Below are 20,384 nucleotides of genomic sequence, written 5' to 3'. Positions count from 1 at the left end.
TCTCTCACTGTGTTTCTCTCTGTCAAATAAATAAATAAAATCTTTAAAAATCCCCCAAAAGAAAGGAAAGCATTATCCAATCAAAATCTTGTACATGAATGTCCATAGCAACTTTATTTATTGGGAAACAACCCAAGTGTCCTTCAACAGATGAATGGATAAAGACACTGTGATTGATCCATATTATCATTAAAAATAAATATACTACTGATTTCCAAGGGGGGTGAATCTCAAAGTAAACACGCTGCGGGGCGCCTGGGTGGCTCAGTCGTTAAGCGTCTGCCTTCGGCTCAGGTCATGATCCCAGGGTCCTGGGATCGAGCCCCGCATCGGGCTCCCTGCTCCTCGGGAAGCCTGCTTCTCCCTCTCCCACTCCCCCTGCTCGTGTACCCTCTCTCGCTGTGTCTCTCTCTGTCAAATAAATAAAATCTTAAAAAAAAAAAAAAAAAAAAAAGTAAACACGCTGGGTGAAAGAAGCCAGACAAAAAAAGAGGGCATTCTATCTGATGCCATTGGTATAAAAATTCTAGAAAAGGCAACATACTCTGGAGTGACAGAAAGCAAGTCATGAGTACACAGAGAAGTGGGAGGAGCCAGTGGGAGGGGTTCCCAAGAAATGCAAAGAAGCTTGGATGCGGTAGAAGCGCAAGGAAGCTTGGGTGTGATGGATACGTCCATTACCTTGATTATGGTGATAGTTTCACAGGCATATTCATATGTCACTGTCAATTACGTTGTGCCCTTGAAATGGGCCATGTTATGGCCATGTCGATTCGACTTTAACATGCTATATTAGTCATCTTCAGCTGCTGTAACAAAATGCCACAGGCCGAGTGGCTTAAACAACAGACATTTATTTCTCACAGTTCTGGAGGCTGGGAAGTCCGAGATCAAGGTGCTGGTAGATTTGGTTCCTGGGGAGAGCTCTCTTCCTGGCTTGTAGGCAGCCACCTTCCGGCTGCATCCTCATATATGTCTCTCTGTGTCTCTTTTTATAAGGGCACCAATGCCATCATGGGGAACCCACCCTCATAACCTAATCACTTGCAAAAGCCCCCATCTCCAAATACCATCACATTGGGGGGTTAGGTTTTCCACATATGAATTGTAAGAGAATACAAACATTCTGTCCATAACAATTTTTTATTTTATTTTCATTTATTTATTTATTTTTATTATGTTCAGTTAGCCAACATATGTTTTTGATTACTTTATAATTTTTTTAAAGATTTTTAAAGACAGAGAGAGAGCACAAGCAGGGCGAGTGGCAGGCAGAAGGGAGAGGCAGTCTCCCCGCTGAGCAAGGAGCCTGATTCGGGACTTGATCCCAGGACCCTGGGATCATGACCTGAGCCAAAGGTAGACGCTTAACCAACTGAACCACCCAGGAGTCCATGTCCATAACAATTTTTTTAAATGAGGATATGTAAACATACAAAAAACCCTCAAAAGTGATGAGTAGTAAACCTGGATAAACATTCTCAAAACAAAGTTTTGTGTAGACACACGATTAGGCAGGAAGGACTTCTCCAGCATCTCTTTTTAGACTTTTTGGGTTTGGGGCAATGTAAATGCAGTACCCTTTCAAAACTGCCACTTACAAAAAAAAAAATGGCAAGATTAAAAAAAAAAAAAGATTCAATGATTTGGAACTAGAAAGAACTAGATTAAAATCTTGGCTCTTCCAAGCTGTGTGACTTTGGCTAAGTATCTGAACATCTCTGAACCTCAGTCTTCCCAACAGTCAGAAAGGGAAAGGAACACTGTCCTTTCCAGGGCTTGTTTGAGATTGACGTAATATGGACCAGTCCTGACAGTACAAAGATGAGGACTAAATAAAGGTGAACTTTATGGTTATTACTCCTTCCTTAGTGAGTTGAGAGTTGTTGGCTGCCAGGTTCACATGCACACAAGCTCCCAGGCTGGGGGAACTCTGAGACAGGGTGCAGATGGGGAACCTGCCCCATTTTTTCTAGGGTCCAACCCACAATCTGATTCATCCTTTTTTCCCTGAGCCTCTGAGCCTCCTGCCCTATGGCTGACCTCTCCTGTCAACCTGGCTGTGACCAGAGGCTGGTAGGAAAGGGCATGAGCAGTGGCTGGAGGTGGTGAGGGCCATTCCCTGGACAGAGGCCAGCAGCCTCCCTTGGGGTGTCCGCATACACACCCCCGTTGTCCCTCTGGGCTTGCCTGGGATGGACTGGGCACGTGTCCCGGGCTATGGTGCATTTTTCATGCTCTCCCTCCAACCTGGGCCATCCATTCCTTACCCTCTTCCTCTGGTTGATCTTGTGGGATTGTTCCCTTTCCTGGGCTCTCCTAGATTCACATGCTTCACATGACTGACCATCCAGGATTAAATTTAAAGTTAAAATAATCACTATTCAATCAAACTTCCAGGTATAAAATAAATAAGTCCTGGGGATGTGTAACATACAGCTTGGTGACTACAGTTAATAATACTGTAGTGACCATTTGAAAGCTGCTAAGAGAATAGATCTTAAAAGTTCTCATCACAAAAACAAAAACATTTTGTAACTATGTAGAGTGACAGATGGTGATTAGACGTACGGTGGTGATCATTTTGCAACACATACAAGTATTGAATCATTATATTGTATTCCTGAAACTAACATAATGTTATATGTCAATTATGCCTCAATAAAAAGATAAATTTTTAAAAATCACAACGAACAGTGCTGGCAAGGGACAGACGGACATCACGTGCCTCCTGATATGCACAGAGGACGAAATATCACTGCCAAAAAATGTCTAATCGGGAGGAAACATCAGACAAATGCAAAGTGAAGGACATTCTATAAATAACTGGTGTGTAGACTTCAGAAATGTCGATGCCATGAAGGACAAGATTGGTCCAGATTAAGGGGAGGCAAAAGAGACACAAACAAAACTCAGCATGTGATCCTGGATGGGATCCCAAGAGGAAACACAGCTATAAGGGACATGGTGGAATATGGACCGTAGATTAGATAATGGCAATGTGTCAGGGTCACATTTCCTGACGTGAACCATGCTGCAGTGCCCAGGAGAGTGGCCTTGTTCTCAGCAGAAGTCAAAGGCACACATCGGGCCAGCAACGTACATTCACACCGTTCAGAAAAAATCAATGCATGTGTGTATGTGTGTGAAAGAGTATATATCATTTTTCTTTTTCCCTCTGTGCACATATTATATCCATATCTATATCTGTATCTGTATTTTCTATTTATGGGCATGTGTATTATATATCTCTGTGTATATGTATGTATATATATGTGTGTGTCTCTGTACATAAATGTGGCTCTCTCCATATATGTGTGGAGTTTGTGTTATACATATATATCTGTGTATATTAATATGTCCCTACAATTTGTGTATTATGTATATATTTATGTATATATGTGTATTATATAGCTCTGTGTATATTATCTATATATGTAGCTCTCTACATATAAATATGTGTATGATACGTATGTCTTTCTCCATAAATGTTTGATATATACATCTCTCAATATATTTGTGTGTATAGGGGCGCCCTGGTGGCTCAGTCGTTAAGGATCTGCCTTCAGCTCAGGTCATGATCCCAGGGAGCCCAATGCGGGGCTCGATCCCAGGACCCTGAGATCATGACCTGAGCTGAAGGCAGACGCTTAATGATTGAGCCACCCAGGCGCCCCCAAATAAATATTAAAAAAAAAATAGAAGCACAGCTCACCAAAGGCTCACCAGGCGCAGTCCCATCCCCAGGCCCTTGCAGTGGCTGTCCCCTCTGCTGGGTACATGGGTGCTCAGAGAACATCTTCTCGGAATTTATAGATAGAATGATAAATCTAGTGGAACAAGTTAACAATTGGCAAATCTCTATGAAGACTATACAGGAAGCCTATGACCTCTTCTTGCAACATTTCTATAAGTTGAAGTTATTTCAAAATTAAAGATTAAAAAAAAAAGAAACTGCAGCATCATGTGGTCTGTCTCCCCGGGCAAGCTTTTCCAAAAAGAGCTTAAAGCGTAAGCTCTTTTCAAACCCCTACAAAAACATTCGAGATTTGAAAACAAAACATACTTTCTTGCAAATTTGGAAAGAAAAAAAAAGTCTGCAATACTAAAGTTAACACATTTAATTAGATGTCTACAAAATGTCACATGATATCAACTTGACTGCAACTCAACTCCATGTAGATAATTCATCCCAGGGCCCTGGTCCCCCCACCGATTTGTGAAGTCTTGAGGACAGGACTGTGTTGACACGCCCTGGGTTGTATCCCCACTGGATGGCACAGGGCCTTGGCACATGATAGGTAATTAAGTAACATTTGCAGAACGTATAAAGCGAGCCAGAGCTGGGTCTGGCCCCCAGAGCTGGGATCTCCGTGAGGGCCATTACAGGATCTCGATGTGCGTTGAGTCCCTGGTACAATGGAGAAGTCCCCTCCAACATTTGCAGGGCCAGGGCAAGAGTACTAGTGGAGATCCGTATACCATATATCTAAATATGTGAAGTTCTACATCAAGTTAACTGTGGTAGGGTGTTCACTAATGGCCCCCAATCCTTCATGCCTAGTGATACCCATACCCCTGTGTAGCTTTGGCTGTTGGGGCATCAGCAAAGGAGATCCAAGCAGAGGCTTAAAACATGTTGGGTTGGGACGCCTGGGTGGCTCAGTCGTTGAGCGTCTGCCTTCGGCTCAGGTCATGATCCCAGGGTCCTGGGTTGGAGGCCCGCATCGGGCTCCCTGCTCAGCCAGGAGACTGCCTCTCCCTCTCCCACTCCCCCTGCTTGTGTTTCCTCTCTAGCTGTCTCTCTCTCTGTGTCAAATAAATAAATCTTTCAAAAAAAAAAAATGTTGGGTCTTTGGTCTTATTCTCTTGCAACACTGTCTTGTCCATGCAGGAAGTTCAGTCAATCCTGCTGGAAAGGCTCTATAGAGGAGGACTCAGGGGTCCTGTCCAACAGCCCCAGCTAACCACCAGACACAAAATGTTCACCTTGGATCATCCATTCCCAGTGGAGGTCAGGCGAGTCTTGAGTGACACCAGCAACACGAACTGCCCCACCAAGTTCCCTGAATGTAGTTTTGAGCCCCTAAGTTTTGAGAATGTTTGTTACACAGCAATAATAAGGAAACGAATGAATTAATTAACTCCTGTCAAATAATAAAATATGACCTGTCCTAGTTATTAAATATATTTATTAAATATATCTTCAAAACCATATGAAAGGCCAGGTTCAAGTTTCTTACTTCTTTTTTGTCTTATCAAGATTTCTTTTAGATTTTTTTTTTTTTAAGATTTTATTTATTTGCGAGAGAGACAATGAGAGACAGAAAATATGAGAGGGAGGAGGGTCAGAGGGAGAAGCAGACTCCCTGCTGAGCAGGGAGCCCGATGTGGGTGGGACTCGATCCCGGGACTCCAGGATCATGACCTGAGCCGAAGGCAGTCGCTTAACCAACTGAGCCACCCAGGCGCCCCTAGATTTTTTTTTATTGTGGTGAAATACACATAATGGAAAATTGATCATTTTATTTATTTATTTATTTAAGATTTTATTTTATTTAGGGTACCTGGGTGGCCTGATTAAATTAATTAAATAAATAATTAAATTAAATAAAGATTTATTTATTAATTTGAGAGAGAGAGAGCGAGAGAGAGCACGAGCAGGGGGGAGGGGCAGAAAGAGGGGGAGGGGCAGAAGGAGAGGGAGAAGCCAGCTCCCTGCTAAGCGGGGAGCCCGATGTGGGGCTCAGTCTCAGAACCCTGGGATCCTGACCTGAGCTGAAGGCAGATGCTCAAGCAACTGAGCCACCCAGGCGTCCCCATTTTAACCATTTAAACTATGCAATTCAGTTATGTACGTTCATGATGTATTACCAGCATCATTACATAGTTCCAGAACTTTTTCAGCACACTAAATGGAAACTCTGTACCCCTGGTCTAGAGGGGAGTCTGTAAGCTCCAGTAAATACATCCCTGCTCCCACAACTCCTCACCTGGTCGGGGGAGGTCACCCTTTAAGTGCAGTACCCTCCTAGGAGCCCCTCTTGCCCAGGTCTGAGACTGGCACTAGCAATGGAAAATCACCAGCCCAAAGGCAATGACCAAAGCCCTCAGGGATGTGCAAAAGACAGAGCACGGAAGGGACTGTGTCACACGGCTGCGACAGGGTTGGAAGGCTTGCCCTGGCCAAAGAGGCCGCTTCCCATCAGCTCTGGCCCATTGCAAACAAGCAGGACTGCAGACCACCCTTGCTGGTCCTTCCAATTTTGCAAGGGAAACCAAAAATCTAGATTTTCATTAGAAAGCTCCTGATATTCAAAATTCTGGGCAGACCAAAGCAAGCATATCTGTCTTCAGGCAGGGTTTGGCAGTGGGGCCCAGTATAGGATCATGCAAGGTCTGTGCCTAAAACATGGGCAAGGGGTGGAGTGGGTGCCAGAGGAGAAATGGCAGAGGGGGCTTGGCTTCTGCAAACGTGGACAGGTGACAGGACTGTGACTCATGAGAGTGGCATTAACTGTACCCGTTGTCAGCACCTGGCAGAACTCAAAACAGAATACAGTTGCAGCAGGGTTAAGCCCAATAAAAGCTCCTAGTCTTCCTGGGAGACTAGCCCCCTCACACCTCCTCTTCCAGGTCACGTGACCTCTCTGTGCCTCAGTTTCCTCTTCTTTCTTTAATTTTTTTAAAATTCTGCTTTAATTTTTTTAAAACAAATTTCTGTTTTTTTTTAATTTTTAAATATTTTATTTATTTGAGAGAGAGAGCGAGCACAAGCCAACAGAGCGGCAGGCAGAGGGAGAAGCAGACTCCCTGCTGAGCAAGGAGCCCGATGCGGGGCTCGATCCCAGGACCCTGGAATCATGACCTGAGCTGAAGGCAGAAGCTAAACCGACTGAGCCACCCAGGCGCCCCTGCTTTAATTGTTTTTAAGTAGACTCCATACCCAACGTGGGACTTGAGCCCACAACCCTGAGATCAAGAGTTGCGTTCTCTACCATCTGAGCCAGCCAGGCACCCCTCCTCTTTTTTTTTTTTTTATTTTTATTTCATTTATTCATTTGAGAGAGAGACAGAGAGAGCACACAAGCAGGGGGAGAGGCAGAGGGAGAGGGAGAAGCAGGCCTCCTGCTGAGCCAGCCAGGAGCCTGATGTGGGGCTTGATCCCAGGACCCCAGGATCATCACCCGAGCAGAAGGCAGATGCCCAACCATCTGAGCCACGCAGGCGCCCCCTCTTTTTTAAAATGGAGATTAAAACAGTACCGTGCCAACCACATAAGGCATGCTAAGTGAATGAATGTATGTAAAATACTTAAAATAGTGCCCGTCACAGAGCGGGCACTATTTAATCATTGGCTATTGTATTAGTTATCTATAGTGTTAGCTGCATATTGATTCTGGCTTGGGGTCTCATGAGGTTGCTAACACATCTCAGCTGAGGCTGCATCATTTGGAAGCTTGACTGGGGCTGCAGGATCTGCTTCCAAAATAGTCCCTTGGGGGCGCCTGGGTGGTTCAGTTGGTTAAGCGTCAACTCTCTCTTTTTTTTTTTTAAGATTTTATTTATTTATTTGACAGAGAGAGAGATAGTGAGAGTAGGAACACAAGCAGGGGGAGTAGGAGAGGGAGAAGTAGGCCCCCTGCCGAGCAGAGAGCCCAATGTGGGACTCGATCCCAGGACCCCGGGATCTAGACCGGAGCCGAAGGCAGATGCCCAATGACTGAGCCACCCGGGCACCCAAGCGTCAACTCTTGATTTTGGCTCAGGTCATGATCTCAGGGTCATGAGATGGAGCCCCATGTCAGGCTCTGAGCTCAGCGGGGAGTCTGCTTCATTCCCTCTCGCTTTGCCCCTCTCCCCCATCTTTCTCTAAAAATAAATAAATAAATCTTCAGAATAGTTCCCTTGCATAGTCGACGGGCTGATGTTGGTCGTTGTGGGGGGAGGGGTCCAGTTCTTCATCACACCGTGTGGATCTCTCCAAAGGACTGCTTGAGTATCCTCACAGCATGGAGGCCGGCTTCTCCCAGAACAACTGATCTAATCAAGAACAAGACAGAAGCCACATGGTTTTTCATGAGCTAACCTAGGAAAGCTGCACACACCATCATTTCAAGAATATCCTCTTGGTTATACCACGGGGATGAACTATAGAAGGGCATGGGTGTCAGGAGGCAAGGACCACAGGGCTATTATGCACAAAGGCGGCATCCCTCGGCTGCCAGGAACACAGTTGTCAGTCAGCAAGCCTACTTTTTTTTTTTTAAGATTTATTTATTTATTTATTTGAGAGAGAGAGAATGAGAGAGAGAGCACATGAGAGTGGGGGAGGGTCAGAGGGAGAAGCAGAATCCCCGCCAAGCAGGGAGCCTGACGCGGGACTCGATCCAGCGACTCCAGGATCATGACCTGAGCCGAAGGCAGTCGCTTAACCAACTGAGCCACCCAGGCGCCAAAGCCTACTTTTGTAGTATGTTCAGAGCAGGTGCCTCTAAGAGCTTTGGCATGTTTTATGCCCTCCACAACATGGCACAGAGGATGAAGTCCCTGAAAAGTGAATCGAGAAAAGGCCAGCATCAGGTTGAGAAAGTAACTGATCATTTCTCTCAGTGCCAGAAGCCAGGAAAGAAGACAGCACACCCTGATACTTAAATCACCCACTTGGAGAGAGGCCAGGGCCTGGGGGATGGACAGGCCGGCTGCCAGGGCAGATGGTGGCTGTCTGGATCTACTCCTTGCAAAGAGACTTTCCTTCCTGCCCTTCCCATTGGCCTGTCACGGCTTCCGGGATCAGCCATCCTGGCATCTGGCCCGGGTCAGGGCCAAGTGTATGAGTGGTGACCTGCACGTCAGCCCCGGGGCTCGAAGTTTCAGATTCCAGAGGCTGAGCTGGCTCCGAGCCCTGCTGAGTCAACTCTGTTCTTGTCTGTGCTCCAAGCCAGCCTGCCCAGGGTTCTTCCTGGCATGCAGACTTTTCTTTGCCAGCCTCAATTTCCTGACAGGGTATACAGTGGAGCTGGTGGGGAAGGAGGGGGAGGACTTGAGTCAAAATTTGTGGAATGAGGGGCGCCTGGGTGGCTCAGTCGGTTAAGCAACCTACTCTTGGTCATGATCTTAGGGGTTGTGGGATCTATCCCTCCATTGGGCTCGTCGCCCATCAGGGAGTCTGCTTGAAAGACTCCCTCCCTCTGCCCCTCCCCTCACTTCAGCAGGGTCGTGCGCAGGAGCACGCGCTCTCTCTCTCTCTCTCTCTCAACATAAATAAATAAATCTTAAAAAAAAAAAAGTTTGTTGAATGAATGCTTAGACTTTTGGAACGAACATGGTCCAGCCCCAGAGCCTCACTTAGTTCTTCCTTTGTCCCAGCCTTGCCCCTACCCCAGGCTGAGTGTTGGACTCTCTCCACTAGCCTGGGAATTACTACCGGAGAACAGAGGACTGTTTGTTGAATGAATGAATGAATGAGGAGGAGGAGCCCTTCTTTCCTGTATCAGCTCTTGCTGTTCCGATGTGTCTGCTGTGATACAGGCCGAGACTGAAGACACTGCAGACCCTGGGGTAGAGGGTGGACATGGAGAGTGAGCCCCGAGCTGGAGTCTGAACAAGATCGACCCGGGGCCATCCCTAGGGCACTCAGTTGCGGGAAGTGGGATGAGAGACGTCAGACGATCCCACAAACACATCTGCAGTGACGAATCCTTGAGCGGAAAGGAGGGTGGGAGCCCAGAGACGGCTCCCAAGGGGTCCAGCCCCGTCTTGGGCCGTTCCCCGGGAAGTCTCCGGAGGCGGGGGTGTTTGAGGTGTCCCGGGCTCCATGCCCGGCCTTGCTGGACTCAGCGCACAGGGCCCTTGCTTATTCGTCTCCCCCCGCCCTCTCCCCAGCTTCTGATTTGGGGAGCGGGGTCCGGAGTACCCCCAGCCCCGTGAGTCCCCGCTGAGCGCGGCGGGTGCGACGTGGACGGCTTGGGATTCCAGCGCTTGGAAGGGGGCCGCGGAGAGTCACGTCTTCCATGGTGGGCAGGGAAGACGCTCCAGGGCCTGGCGGGGAGGAGCTAGAGTTTTGCACCCCCAAGGCGCACCCCCACCCCCACAACTACCCGGCCGCCTCGAGAGCACAGAACCCCACCCCCGGCCGCACGCCCCGCCCCCGGCACTCCCTGCGCCCCGCCTCCGAGGCTCCCCTTTCCCTCTCGCACCGGCCTTATAAAAGGGGGCGTCGCGGGGACAAGCCAAGCCCAAAGGGCTGGAGGCTGTGCTCCGAGGCTTCCTTGCGGCTTCTGCACGCGACTGAGTCTCCGCCAGGGCCCCCGCGTCTCCAGCCCTCGAATCTCGAGCCCCCGCGTCCGCCCCGCGCCTCCGCGTCCCCGAGTCCCCGAGTCCAGGCCACCCCCGGAAGGATGCGCTGTGCTCCGACGGCTTCGGCAGCCCTGATGCTGTGTGCGGCCACCGCCGGGCTGCTGAGCGCACAGGGCCGCCCGGCGCCTCCTCCCAAGCCGCCGCGCTTCGCGTCCTGGGACGAGGTGAACGTGCTGGCTCACGGGCTCCTGCAGCTCGGCCACGGGCTGCGTGAGCACGTGGAGCGCACCCGGGGACAGCTGGGCGCGCTGGAGCGGCGTCTGGGCGCCTGCGGGGCAGCCTGCGGGGAGTCTGGGGGGTCCGCCGCGCCCCCGCGCGCGCCCGAGGGCCTGCTTCCCAGCGGCGAAGCTGCCCCCGACACCCTCCGCAGTCTGCAGGTACTGCTGCTCCTACTTCTCCCCTAAGGGTCTTGAACAGTGTGGGCGGGACGGGGATGCATCCGGGGTTCCCTGGGAGGGAGAGTTGGAAGGAGGGACAAGTGGATCAATGGAGAGGCTTGCCGTACAAGGCCGGTCCTCCCCACTGTTTTCACGCTCTCCCAGACTCAGCTCAAGACTCAGAACAGCAGGATTGAGCAACTCTTCCACAAGGTAGCCCAGCAGCAGCGACACCTGGAGAAGCAGCACATGAAAATACAGAATCTGCAAAGCCAGGTGCCTGGTGCTTGCCCGGGGTGGGGCAGGAGGTCGAAGCTCGACCTGTGGGTGTGGACTTAGAGCCAGGTGAAGCAGCGTGAGCCAGCCAGACCTGATATCCTCCTCCTGTCCGGTCCAGGTGGGCCTCCTGGCCGCCAAGCACCTGGGCCACGGGATGGCCAAGCCTGCCAGGAAGAAGAGGCTACCCAAGATAGCACAGCTCGTAGGCCCTGCTCACAACATCAGCCGCCTGCACAGTGAGTGCCCAGTCCTTTGCTGTCCTCTGGCAATCCCCTCCCCCCAACCACCACACACACACTTGCCATTCCTGTTCCCCTCCTGGTCCGGTCCACCTTACTGGGAAGAAGAGAGGCCCTGGCTCTGGGTTCCTGTGGGCTCACTTGTCTCTCCGGTGAAGGGCTGATGGGAGTACCTCCCACCTCATCCCTGCCCCTGAGCAGCTAGGCCACCCCATCCTTCCTCCTGGCAAGCCATTGGCTCTCCCCAAAGCCTCGCTGGCCACTAACTGGAGCAGGGCTTGGGGAAGAGGATCCAAGAGAAACTTGAGCTGCAGGAATGTGGGGAAGGGGGTGTTGCAGTGCAAGGACACCTTCCTGAAGGTTGGAACCTTCTCTGAGGGCACAATGGTGGACAAGAGGGTGCTAGCTAGGGGTTCTGATTGGGTGAAGAGAGAGGGCTGCCTGGGAGGGGGGCTCTGAACTTGGGTGCCCCATGGGCTCTTGGAGTGTAGATCTAGGACGGGGGGTGAAGGCAGGGAACCCCCATCTCCCTGGCCAGACATACCACTCTTTTTTTTTTTTTTAAGATTTTATTTATTTATTTGAGAGAGAGAGAATGAGAGACAGAGAGCGTGAGAGGGAGGAGGGTCAGAGGGAGAAGCAGACTCCATCGATGCGGGACTCGATCCCGGGACTCCAGGATCATGACCTGAGCCGAAGGCAGTTGCTTAACCAACTGAGCCACCCAGGCACCCATCCCTCTTGAATCTCTTACAAATCCAGGGCTCCTGACCCACACACCTGGTTCCTCACCTCTCTCTTGGTCCCAAAGTCCCTGATTATCCCCCTTCCCACACCCCCATTCCTGAAGAGAATGGGCCTTTTCCACTGTCACACGTTCTGGGTCCTTTATTGTCCCTCCCTGATTGCCCCAAGTCTCCCGCAGCATGTCTCTGTGTGTCTGACCCAGGCTCCCAGCTCCTGGTGTCTCTGTTTCCCCCCTAAGTTCAGGGCTCCGGATGCGGTTGGCTTCCCCATGGTCCCCCTACCCCATCACCCCAGCCTGGCATCAGTGGTCATGTGCAGCCAACTGGGTGAGAGTTCGGATTCCCTCCTTCACACCAGAGGCTGGTTGCTAGTTGTCAGCCCTCTGGTCTTAGGGCTCCTCCTCCCTCCCCCCCCACTTCCCTCCCCCACTCCTCCTCCGTGCCAGCCAGTAAGGGTCCAGTGCACCCTCCCAAGCCTCCCCCCTGGGATGAGGGGTCTTGGAACAGGCCAGCAGGCATGGGTCTGGGCTGGGGGATGTGAGGGGGGGGTGCGTGGGTTTGGGGACTCCCAGACTCGGGGCCTAGCCCTGCCAAGTAGGGGAAGGTTCAGAGCTGGAGAGACAAACAGCTGGTGTTAATGGAAGCCACATTGGTGGTTTGGCCTGGTGCCGTCCAGATTGGAAGAGAGGAAAGTAGGGGAAAGGGGAGCTGCTCCAGGGGCCGGAAAATGTCTCCAATCGCTCTGGGCCCGTCCCCAGCCCCCCAGCTGCCCCCCCCTCGCCCCAGTATGGACTTCCTTTCCCTGGGGCAACCTTTCCCCTACTTTCCTGGCTGGGCTGGGGGCGGGGACTTCCCCAGCCTCTGGACCCGCCCAAGCCATCTCTCCCTCCTCCTCTCCTTCTTTTCCTCCTTGGTTCATCAATCCTTCCCCTCCTGGGACCCCAGCGGGGGCTTCTGTCCCTGCAAACCCCATCCAGGCCCTCGGCATCCCCTGCCTGACGAAGCAGAGCCACTTCTGCTCAGCTTCCCCCCACCTTCCCCACTCTGGTCCAGCTTCTCACTCACTCATTCCTCCAGTCTTTATTAAACACCTGCTGTGGGTCAGGATCAGCCTGGGCACTGGTGCCAGACTGTGGGCAAAGAGCCACTCTGTCCCTGGCCCCAAGGAATCCTCATTCAGTGGCAGAGAGACCACCAGATGACCCCCCCAGTGTTGGGAGCGGGAAGTCCTCCGTGCTCCTTTTGGGAGGCTGGCCTGGTCTGGGAGTCAAGGAAGGCATCCCTTCCAGAAGCTGGGACCTTTAGAATGAGGCAACAAAGGTCTGACGGAGGAGGGTCCTGGGCAGCATGACTGGCACGTGCAAAGTCCCTGTGGCAGGAGTGTGCGTGGCGCAGGGAAGGCTGTGTGGCCGGAGGTGGGAGTGCGGTGTGGGAGGATGGTGGATGGCACAGGGGCCATCCAGGAGGGGGCCCTGGTGAACCCAGGATTGCCCCCTCATGTTCCTGTCACCCACTGCCCAACCCCTAACATGCCTGTTTCCTGAGAACCCTCCTGCCTCAATCTCCCCGCCCTTCTCTTTTTCTGCCCTTCAGGGCTGCCCAGGGACTGCCAAGAGTTGTTTGATGATGGAGAGAGGCAAAGTGGACTGTTCCAGATCCAGCCTCAGGGGTCCCCGCCTTTCCTGGTGAACTGCAAGATGACCTCAGGTAGGATTTGCTGGCCCCCTGGGGAGCCCTGCATCATGCCATGGGCCTTGTCCTCTTTCTATCAAATGCAGCTCCCCACCACCACGCATGGTTGAGCCAGGTTCTGTGGGCCCAGAGAAGCTCTCTAGATTTCTGCTGCCCCTTCCCTCCCTGCTGGGTCCTTGGGACAGTGATCTAGGCTGAGCCCCTTGCCCACTGGCCAGCCCACCTTTGACCACCTTCCTCCAGTCCTGCTGGGATGAATGAGAGGAACATTGCCCTCTTCGGATTTGGAGGCAGTTTGGGGTTTGGGAGTCAGATGAGGAGTCTGGGTCCCCTGCAAGAAGGGTCCTCCTGACGACATTGCACCTCTCTGGGCAGATGGAGGCTGGACTGTAATTCAGAGGCGCCGGGATGGCTCTGTGGACTTTAACCAGCCCTGGGAAGCCTACAAGGCCGGCTTTGGAGACCCTCAAGGTGGGTGTTTCCAGTGGGGCCAGAGGTATTGGGGGAAGGAGGGGGCTTGGAGATGGGTCTGTCTCACTGATTGGCCTCTCCCCGGTAGGTGAGTTCTGGCTGGGCTTGGAGAAGGTGCACCGCATCCTGGGGGACCGTGGCAGCCGCCTGGCTGTGCAGCTGCAGGACTGGGAGGGCAATGCCGAGTCACTGCAGTTCCCTGTCCACCTGGGCGGTGAGGACACGGCCTATAGCCTACAGCTCACAGCTCCCGTGGCCAATGAACTGGGGGCCACCACTGCTGCGCCCAGTGGCCTCTCCCTGCCCTTCTCCACTTGGGATCAGGACCACGACCTCCGTGGGGACAAGAACTGTGCCAAGAGCCTCTCTGGTGAGCAAGCTCTGTCCCTTCCCTCCCTTGCACCCCAAGGGCAGGACTTCCCCTGCCCGCCTTTCTGCATCCCTGTCCGCCTTCAAGGCCAAATTCCATCTCTTCTCTGCCTCCTTTTCTCCTTACTTGCTGTGTGCCTTTGGGCAACTGACTTACCCTCTCCCACCTTCAGTTTGCCTGTCTTTAAAATGGGTGTAAGCACAGTGCCCACTCCATAGGATTATTTCGAGATGACATTTGTGCTAGAGGGGCTGGCGTGTGGCAAAGCCACCAAGATAAACCCTGTTTTGTTCGAATGAGATCTGAGGCAGAGCCTAGGCCCTGTGAAGTGAAGTCTATGAGGCTGCTTTTTGGTGGGTCAGAACTGATGGAAAACCAGTAATTCATTTGGGCCAGTCTAATATAAATTGATGAACCAGAGGATGATCATATCAAGTCTTTAATACATAGTCGCCATGTGCCAGGTACAGAGAAGGAATGTGCCACCGTCACAGACGTGAAAGCTGTAGTTACTGGGAGGGGAGGGGGCCCAGAGCCCCTGAGACTCCTTTGTCACAACCCGGGGTTCTTCAGGACGCAGTGTGACAATCACTAGAAACATCGTCCCCTCTAAAGTTTGTAAAGTCCGACACCTCGCCTCCTTCCCATCCCAGTCCCAGCGGAGGCACAGGGACCCCAGCCTGACCAGGTTCTGTTTTTTCTGACCCCGGCAGGTGGCTGGTGGTTTGGCACTTGCAGCCATTCCAACCTCAACGGCCAGTATTTCCGTTCCGTCCCACCCCAGCGGCAGCAGCGTAAGAAGGGCATCTTCTGGAAGACCTGGCGGGGCCGTTACTACCCACTGCAGGCCACCACAATGCTGATCCAGCCCACAGAGACTGAAGCAGCCTCCTAGCCTCCTCCCTGGGGCCTGGTCCCAGGCCCGTAGAGGACAGTGACTCTGACTCTGGCCCAGCATGTGGCCACTCCCGGCCTCGGCAGGGGCTCAAAACAGGGGCCATCTGGAGCCTCATGGACAGAGAAGACGCTCACAACCGGAGATGCCCCCCTTTCCGAGTGGGGGGCTGCAGGTGATGCCCTCTGAGGACAGAGCTGCAGGGCACAGACTCCTGGAAGCGTGAGACTGAGAGGCGTTGAGACCCACTCCTTGCCCGCCTGAGGTGTCGGGGACAGAGGGGGACCATTTGGGGGCAGCCAGGCCAGCCCTCGATGGCGGATTCAGTCACATTGACTGGCTGGGGACCAGGGCTCCCGTGGGCCCCCAGTACCCTCACAGTGCTCTGGTGTGTGAGTGCTGTGGGATGAGCTGGCGCCCGTGGTGTCCGGGAGGAGCTTGCAGAATCCTTGCAATAAAAGCAACCTCAGAACATTTCATTCTTCTTTGTTCCTCAGTTTGTTTTTAGAAGAGTGGGCAGTTTCAAAGTCCACAGAAATATGTTCCCAGGGTGGAGGGTGAACACTCCCAGATCTTTTGAGAACACTGGTTAGTCCTACCACCTGACAACTGATTTTAATTTCCTTCATGATTTCACAATGTGTGTCTCAATTTTTATTTTCAAAAAACCGAAACCCTCATTCAATCCTTCTGGAAGCAGATAATGGAGACAATGAGAACCCTTCTTGATCATACTTACACACATGAATCACAGTGAACTTTTTAGCATCCGGACAGCTGATAGAAATATAATGTGCATCACATGTTTAATTTAATTTTTTTTTCTAATAGTCATGTTAAACAAAAAGGAAAAATAAACATACACACACAAAAAAAGTTAAAAAAAGGGCGCTTGGGTGGCTCAGTGGGTAAAGTATCTGCCTTCGGCTCAGGTTATGATCCTGGGGGTCCTGGGATTGATCCCTGAGTCAGGCTCCTAGCTCAGTAGGGAGTCTGCTTCTCCCTCTCCCTCTGCCCCTCCCCCTGCGTGTGCTCTCTCTCTCTCTCTCTGTCAAATAAATGAATAAAATCTTAAAAAAAAAAAAAAAGGGTAAAAAGAGGGGCACCTGGGTGGCTCAGTCAGTTAAAGGTCAGACTCTTGATTTCAGCTCAGGTTATGATCTCAGGGTTGTAAAATCGAGCCCCACAGTGGGCCAAGCTGGGCATGGAGCCTGCCTAAAAGATTCTTTCTCTCTCTCTGCCCCTCCCTCCATCCCTCTCCAAAAAAAATAAAAGAAACATATGAAAAGAATTTTAGAAATGTATTTTTATCGGGGTGGCTCAGTAGCTCAGTTGGTTGAGCACCTGGCTCTTGAGTTCAGCTCAGGTCATAATCCCAGGGTCATGGGATTGAGCCCCTTGTTGGCTCCACGCTGAGCATGGTGCCTGCTTGGGGTTCTCTCTATCCCTCTCCCTCTGCCCTCCCTATCCCCCCACATGCTTGCTCTCTTTCCCTCTCTTTCTCTCTCTCAAAAAATAAATAAATAAAATAAATGTATTTTTATCAAACCCAGTAACCAAAATATTACCATTTCAACATGTGAGTGATATACAGGTTATTAATGTATTAATGCAGGATATTAATATTAGTATTATATTAAAGCATATACACTGCTTTTTTTGTACTAAGTCTTTGGAACCCAGTGTTTGTTTTATGCTTAGGGCACATCTCAATTGGGACCGGCCATATTTCTTTTTTTTTTTAACATTTTTTTAAAGATTTTATTTATTTGTCAGAGAGCATGAGCAGGGGAAGCGGCAGGGAGAGAGAGAAGCAGGTTACCCACTGAGCAGGGAGTCCAATGCAGGACTCGGTCCCAGGACCCTGGGGTCATGACCAGAGAGGAAGGCAGACACTTAACGGACCGAGCCACCCAGGCGCCCCAGGACAGGCCATATTTCATGAGCTCAACAACCACAGGGGGTAATAACCACCATACTGGACAGCCAACTCTAGTATATACATTCATGCAGTGTTTTGGGTAAATTCTTCACATTTTAACCACATCTGCATAAGTTATCCTTTAAGTTGGACATGAAAATATGTCTATAAATTCAACTAATATTTGCTGAGCTCCTACCACCTCCCAAGCCGTTGTACTAAGTGCTTGGGATACTCTAGTGAACAAAAAGATTCCTACCCTACCCTCACCAAGCTTACCTTCAAAGTCCCTCCTTATCACAGATATGTTGGCTTATAATTGATGGTCCAAAATGAGGCCATCCCTTCCGGTGGGGGAAAAACATATGAATAGCTGTTGACACACTGGCAAGAAGGGTGGGATTGACTGAGAAGGGGCTTGAGGCAGCTTTCTCCAGTGATGGTGATGTTCTGAACCTTGATAGAGGTGGGTTACTCCTCCATATGCCTTTGTCTCTGTAAATGCACACTTAAGATTTGTATTTCATTGTATGTAAATTTCACCTTAGAAGGAAAAAAGAAAAGCCATAAACAAATACTGAACTCTGGTTAATGATATGCATGCTGAAGTGTTTCGAGGGGAAGTAGACTGATGTCTTCAACTTTATTTTTTCCAGCTATATTGAGATACAACGGATATATGACATTGTGTCAGTTTAAGGTGTACGATGTGTTGATTTGATACATGTATATATTGTGAAATGGTTACCCCCATAGTGTTAGCTGTCACCTCCATCACATCACAGTTATTTCTTTTTTGTGGTGAGAACATTTAATCTCTATTCTCTTAGCAACTTTCAAGTACTAACTATAATCACCATGCTATATGCTAGATTCCTTCAAATTTTCAACTTTCTTTGAAATTCATCAAAGGGTTGGGTGGGTGGCTAGAGAGATGGATATGTGATAAAATAAAATGTTAATAGTGAAATCTAGATATTTTCTATAAAATTCTTTTCATTTTTCTAAATGTTAAAAAAAATTTCAGAATAAAATGGCAAGAAAAATTCTAGCCAGATCCTGTTGCCTTCTGAAGGCTCTCAGTCAGAGCTCTGTATAGAAAGGGAGATGGGGCGGGGCGCCTGGGTGGCTCAGTCGTTGAGTGTCTGCCTTCGGCTCAGGTCATGATCCTGGGGTCCTGGGGTCGAGCCCCGCATCGGGCTCCCTGCTCGGCGGGAGGCCTGCTTCTCCCTCTCCCACTCTCCCTGCTTGTGTTCCCTCTCTCGCTGTGTCTCTCTCTGTCAAATAAATAAATAAAAATATTAAAAAAAAATAAAAATAAAATAAAATAAAAAGAAAAGAAAAGAAAGGGAGATGGGGGAGACACCCAGGTGGCAGAGTCGGTCAAGCATCCAACTCTTGGTTTTGGCTCAGGTGGTGATCTCAGGGTGGTGAGATCGAGCCCTACATTGGGCTCTGCACTCAGTATGGAGTCGTCTGCTTAAGTCTCTCTCTCTCTCTCCCTCTGCCCCTTCCCCTCCCTGCTCTCTCTCTCTCTCTCAAATAAATAAATCTTTTTTCAAAAAATGAGGGGTGCCTGGGTGGCTCAGTTGGTTGAGCATCTGCCTTCGGCTCAGGTCATGACCACAGGTTCCTAGATTGGGCCCCGCGTCAGACTCCCTGCTCAGTGGTGAGTCTGCTTCTCCCTCTGCCTCTCCCCCTGGCTCATGCTCCCCCCCCACCCCCATGTCATATAATTAAATAAAATCTTTTTAAAAATTAAAAAACGAAAGGGAGATGAGGGAGAGAAAACTGTTCAAGAGGTATGAGCAAGGGGCACCTGGGTGGCTCAGTCGGTAAAGCGTCTGCCTTCGGCTCAGGTTATGGTCCCGGGGTCCTGGGATCGAGCCCCACATCGGGCTCCCTGCTCGGCGGGAAGCCTGCTTCTCTCTCTCCCACTCCCCCTGCTTGTGTCCCCTCTCTCGCTGTGTCTCTCTCTGTCATACAAATAAATACAATCTTAAAAAAAAAAAGAGGTATGGGCAAGAAAGAGTAAGTCTCTCTCCTTGGTAATAAAATACGTCAGAAATGGGACAAGGGTACAACTTTCTCAGCATGTGGTTCAGTGCTATTTAATGCACTGCCTAAAATTACCACTCATATCATGTGGTCTGGAATAATATGATGCCTTGTCTCCAGGACACATGTTTGGGAAAAACAACATCTGCGTGTGCCCTGGGTCCCAGCTGCTGTTTTAATAGGAAAACCTATCTTTCCAATATGCTTTTTAAGTGTTCTTAGGGAAGTGGTGGGGGCCCCTTTGCTAGAGGAAAAGTCTGTGCTTTTCTGGTCCTGTGGCTCTTCCTGGTTGGTGCTGGGGACACAGTAACTTCGCTGGGGCCCTGGCTGAGTATGGGTGATGAACTCCTCAGTCGGAGGCCAGACCCTCTCCAGAATCCTTGTTTGGGGGTGTCCTGTCCCGGGCAGGCTTGCAGAGTCTCCCTTGAGCCCACTGTGGCTGGAACTGGTGGGAAGTGCTACCTATGGAGGTTGGGGCAGTAGGGGGTTCCCTCACCTCTGCCCTCTTAATCCTCAAACTCTGTCAAGAGAGCTTATCTCCCCAACCCCGTCGCATCTCCTGTCCTCACAGCCTCTCCCATCCCGGGGAACAACACAAAGAATAACCACTAGGACTGGGAACCAAACGAGCGCCAGGATGTGAATCCAGACCCGCCCAACTCTGGAGTCGGAGTCTTCAACCACATCATTCTCCCGGTTGACTAGAGATAGTCTGTTAAAGCTCTGTGGCTTCAGTTCCTGCACCTGGAAAATGGGGGGTGGGGAGCCTCTGGTACCCCACCCTCCCATCCCTACCCCTTTCTGTTCTCCTGGTGCTGTGAGGAGTTCATGTGGCAGTAAATGAAAAGCACTCCAAACAGTGTCTGGCTCATAGCACACAATAAAAACATTAGGCAACATTACTAATATTACTATGAGCTATCCTGGAGAAAAGGCTTCAGGGTGGAGGTGGCTTTTGAGTCAGTTTTCAAAGAAGA

At 50.5% G+C, this 20,384-nt stretch overlaps 2 protein-coding genes across 2 annotated transcripts in view; both read left to right on the top strand.

Moving 5' to 3' along the window:
• Positions 1 to 6,117: 6,117 nt before the first annotated feature.
• The window catches only part of HNRNPM (heterogeneous nuclear ribonucleoprotein M), an 89,130-nt gene continuing 74,863 nt past the window's right edge, over positions 6,118 to 20,384 (top strand). Inside the window, exon 1 of the mRNA XM_081809696.1 lies at positions 6,118 to 6,122. The gene's annotated coding sequence lies outside the window, so the exon portion shown is untranslated. The remainder of the gene's footprint in view (positions 6,123 to 20,384) is intronic.
• On the top strand, positions 10,221 to 15,902 carry ANGPTL4 (angiopoietin like 4). The gene is made up of 7 exons (XM_006733832.3): positions 10,221 to 10,736; positions 10,902 to 11,012; positions 11,134 to 11,251; positions 13,594 to 13,707; positions 14,068 to 14,163; positions 14,252 to 14,533; positions 15,247 to 15,902. Exons 1-7 carry the CDS (start codon positions 10,401 to 10,403, stop codon positions 15,426 to 15,428), a joined length of 1,239 nt encoding a protein of 412 aa, XP_006733895.1. The 5' UTR covers positions 10,221 to 10,400; the 3' UTR covers positions 15,429 to 15,902.

Source organism: Leptonychotes weddellii, chromosome 1, assembly GCF_054177405.1.
Source record: "Leptonychotes weddellii isolate Sample4059 chromosome 1, ASM5417740v2, whole genome shotgun sequence".
In the NCBI taxonomy this organism is placed as follows: Eukaryota; Metazoa; Chordata; class Mammalia; order Carnivora; family Phocidae; genus Leptonychotes; species Leptonychotes weddellii.
Note: the sequence above shows the minus strand (reverse complement) of the source record. Positions and strands in the feature narration are given on the sequence as shown.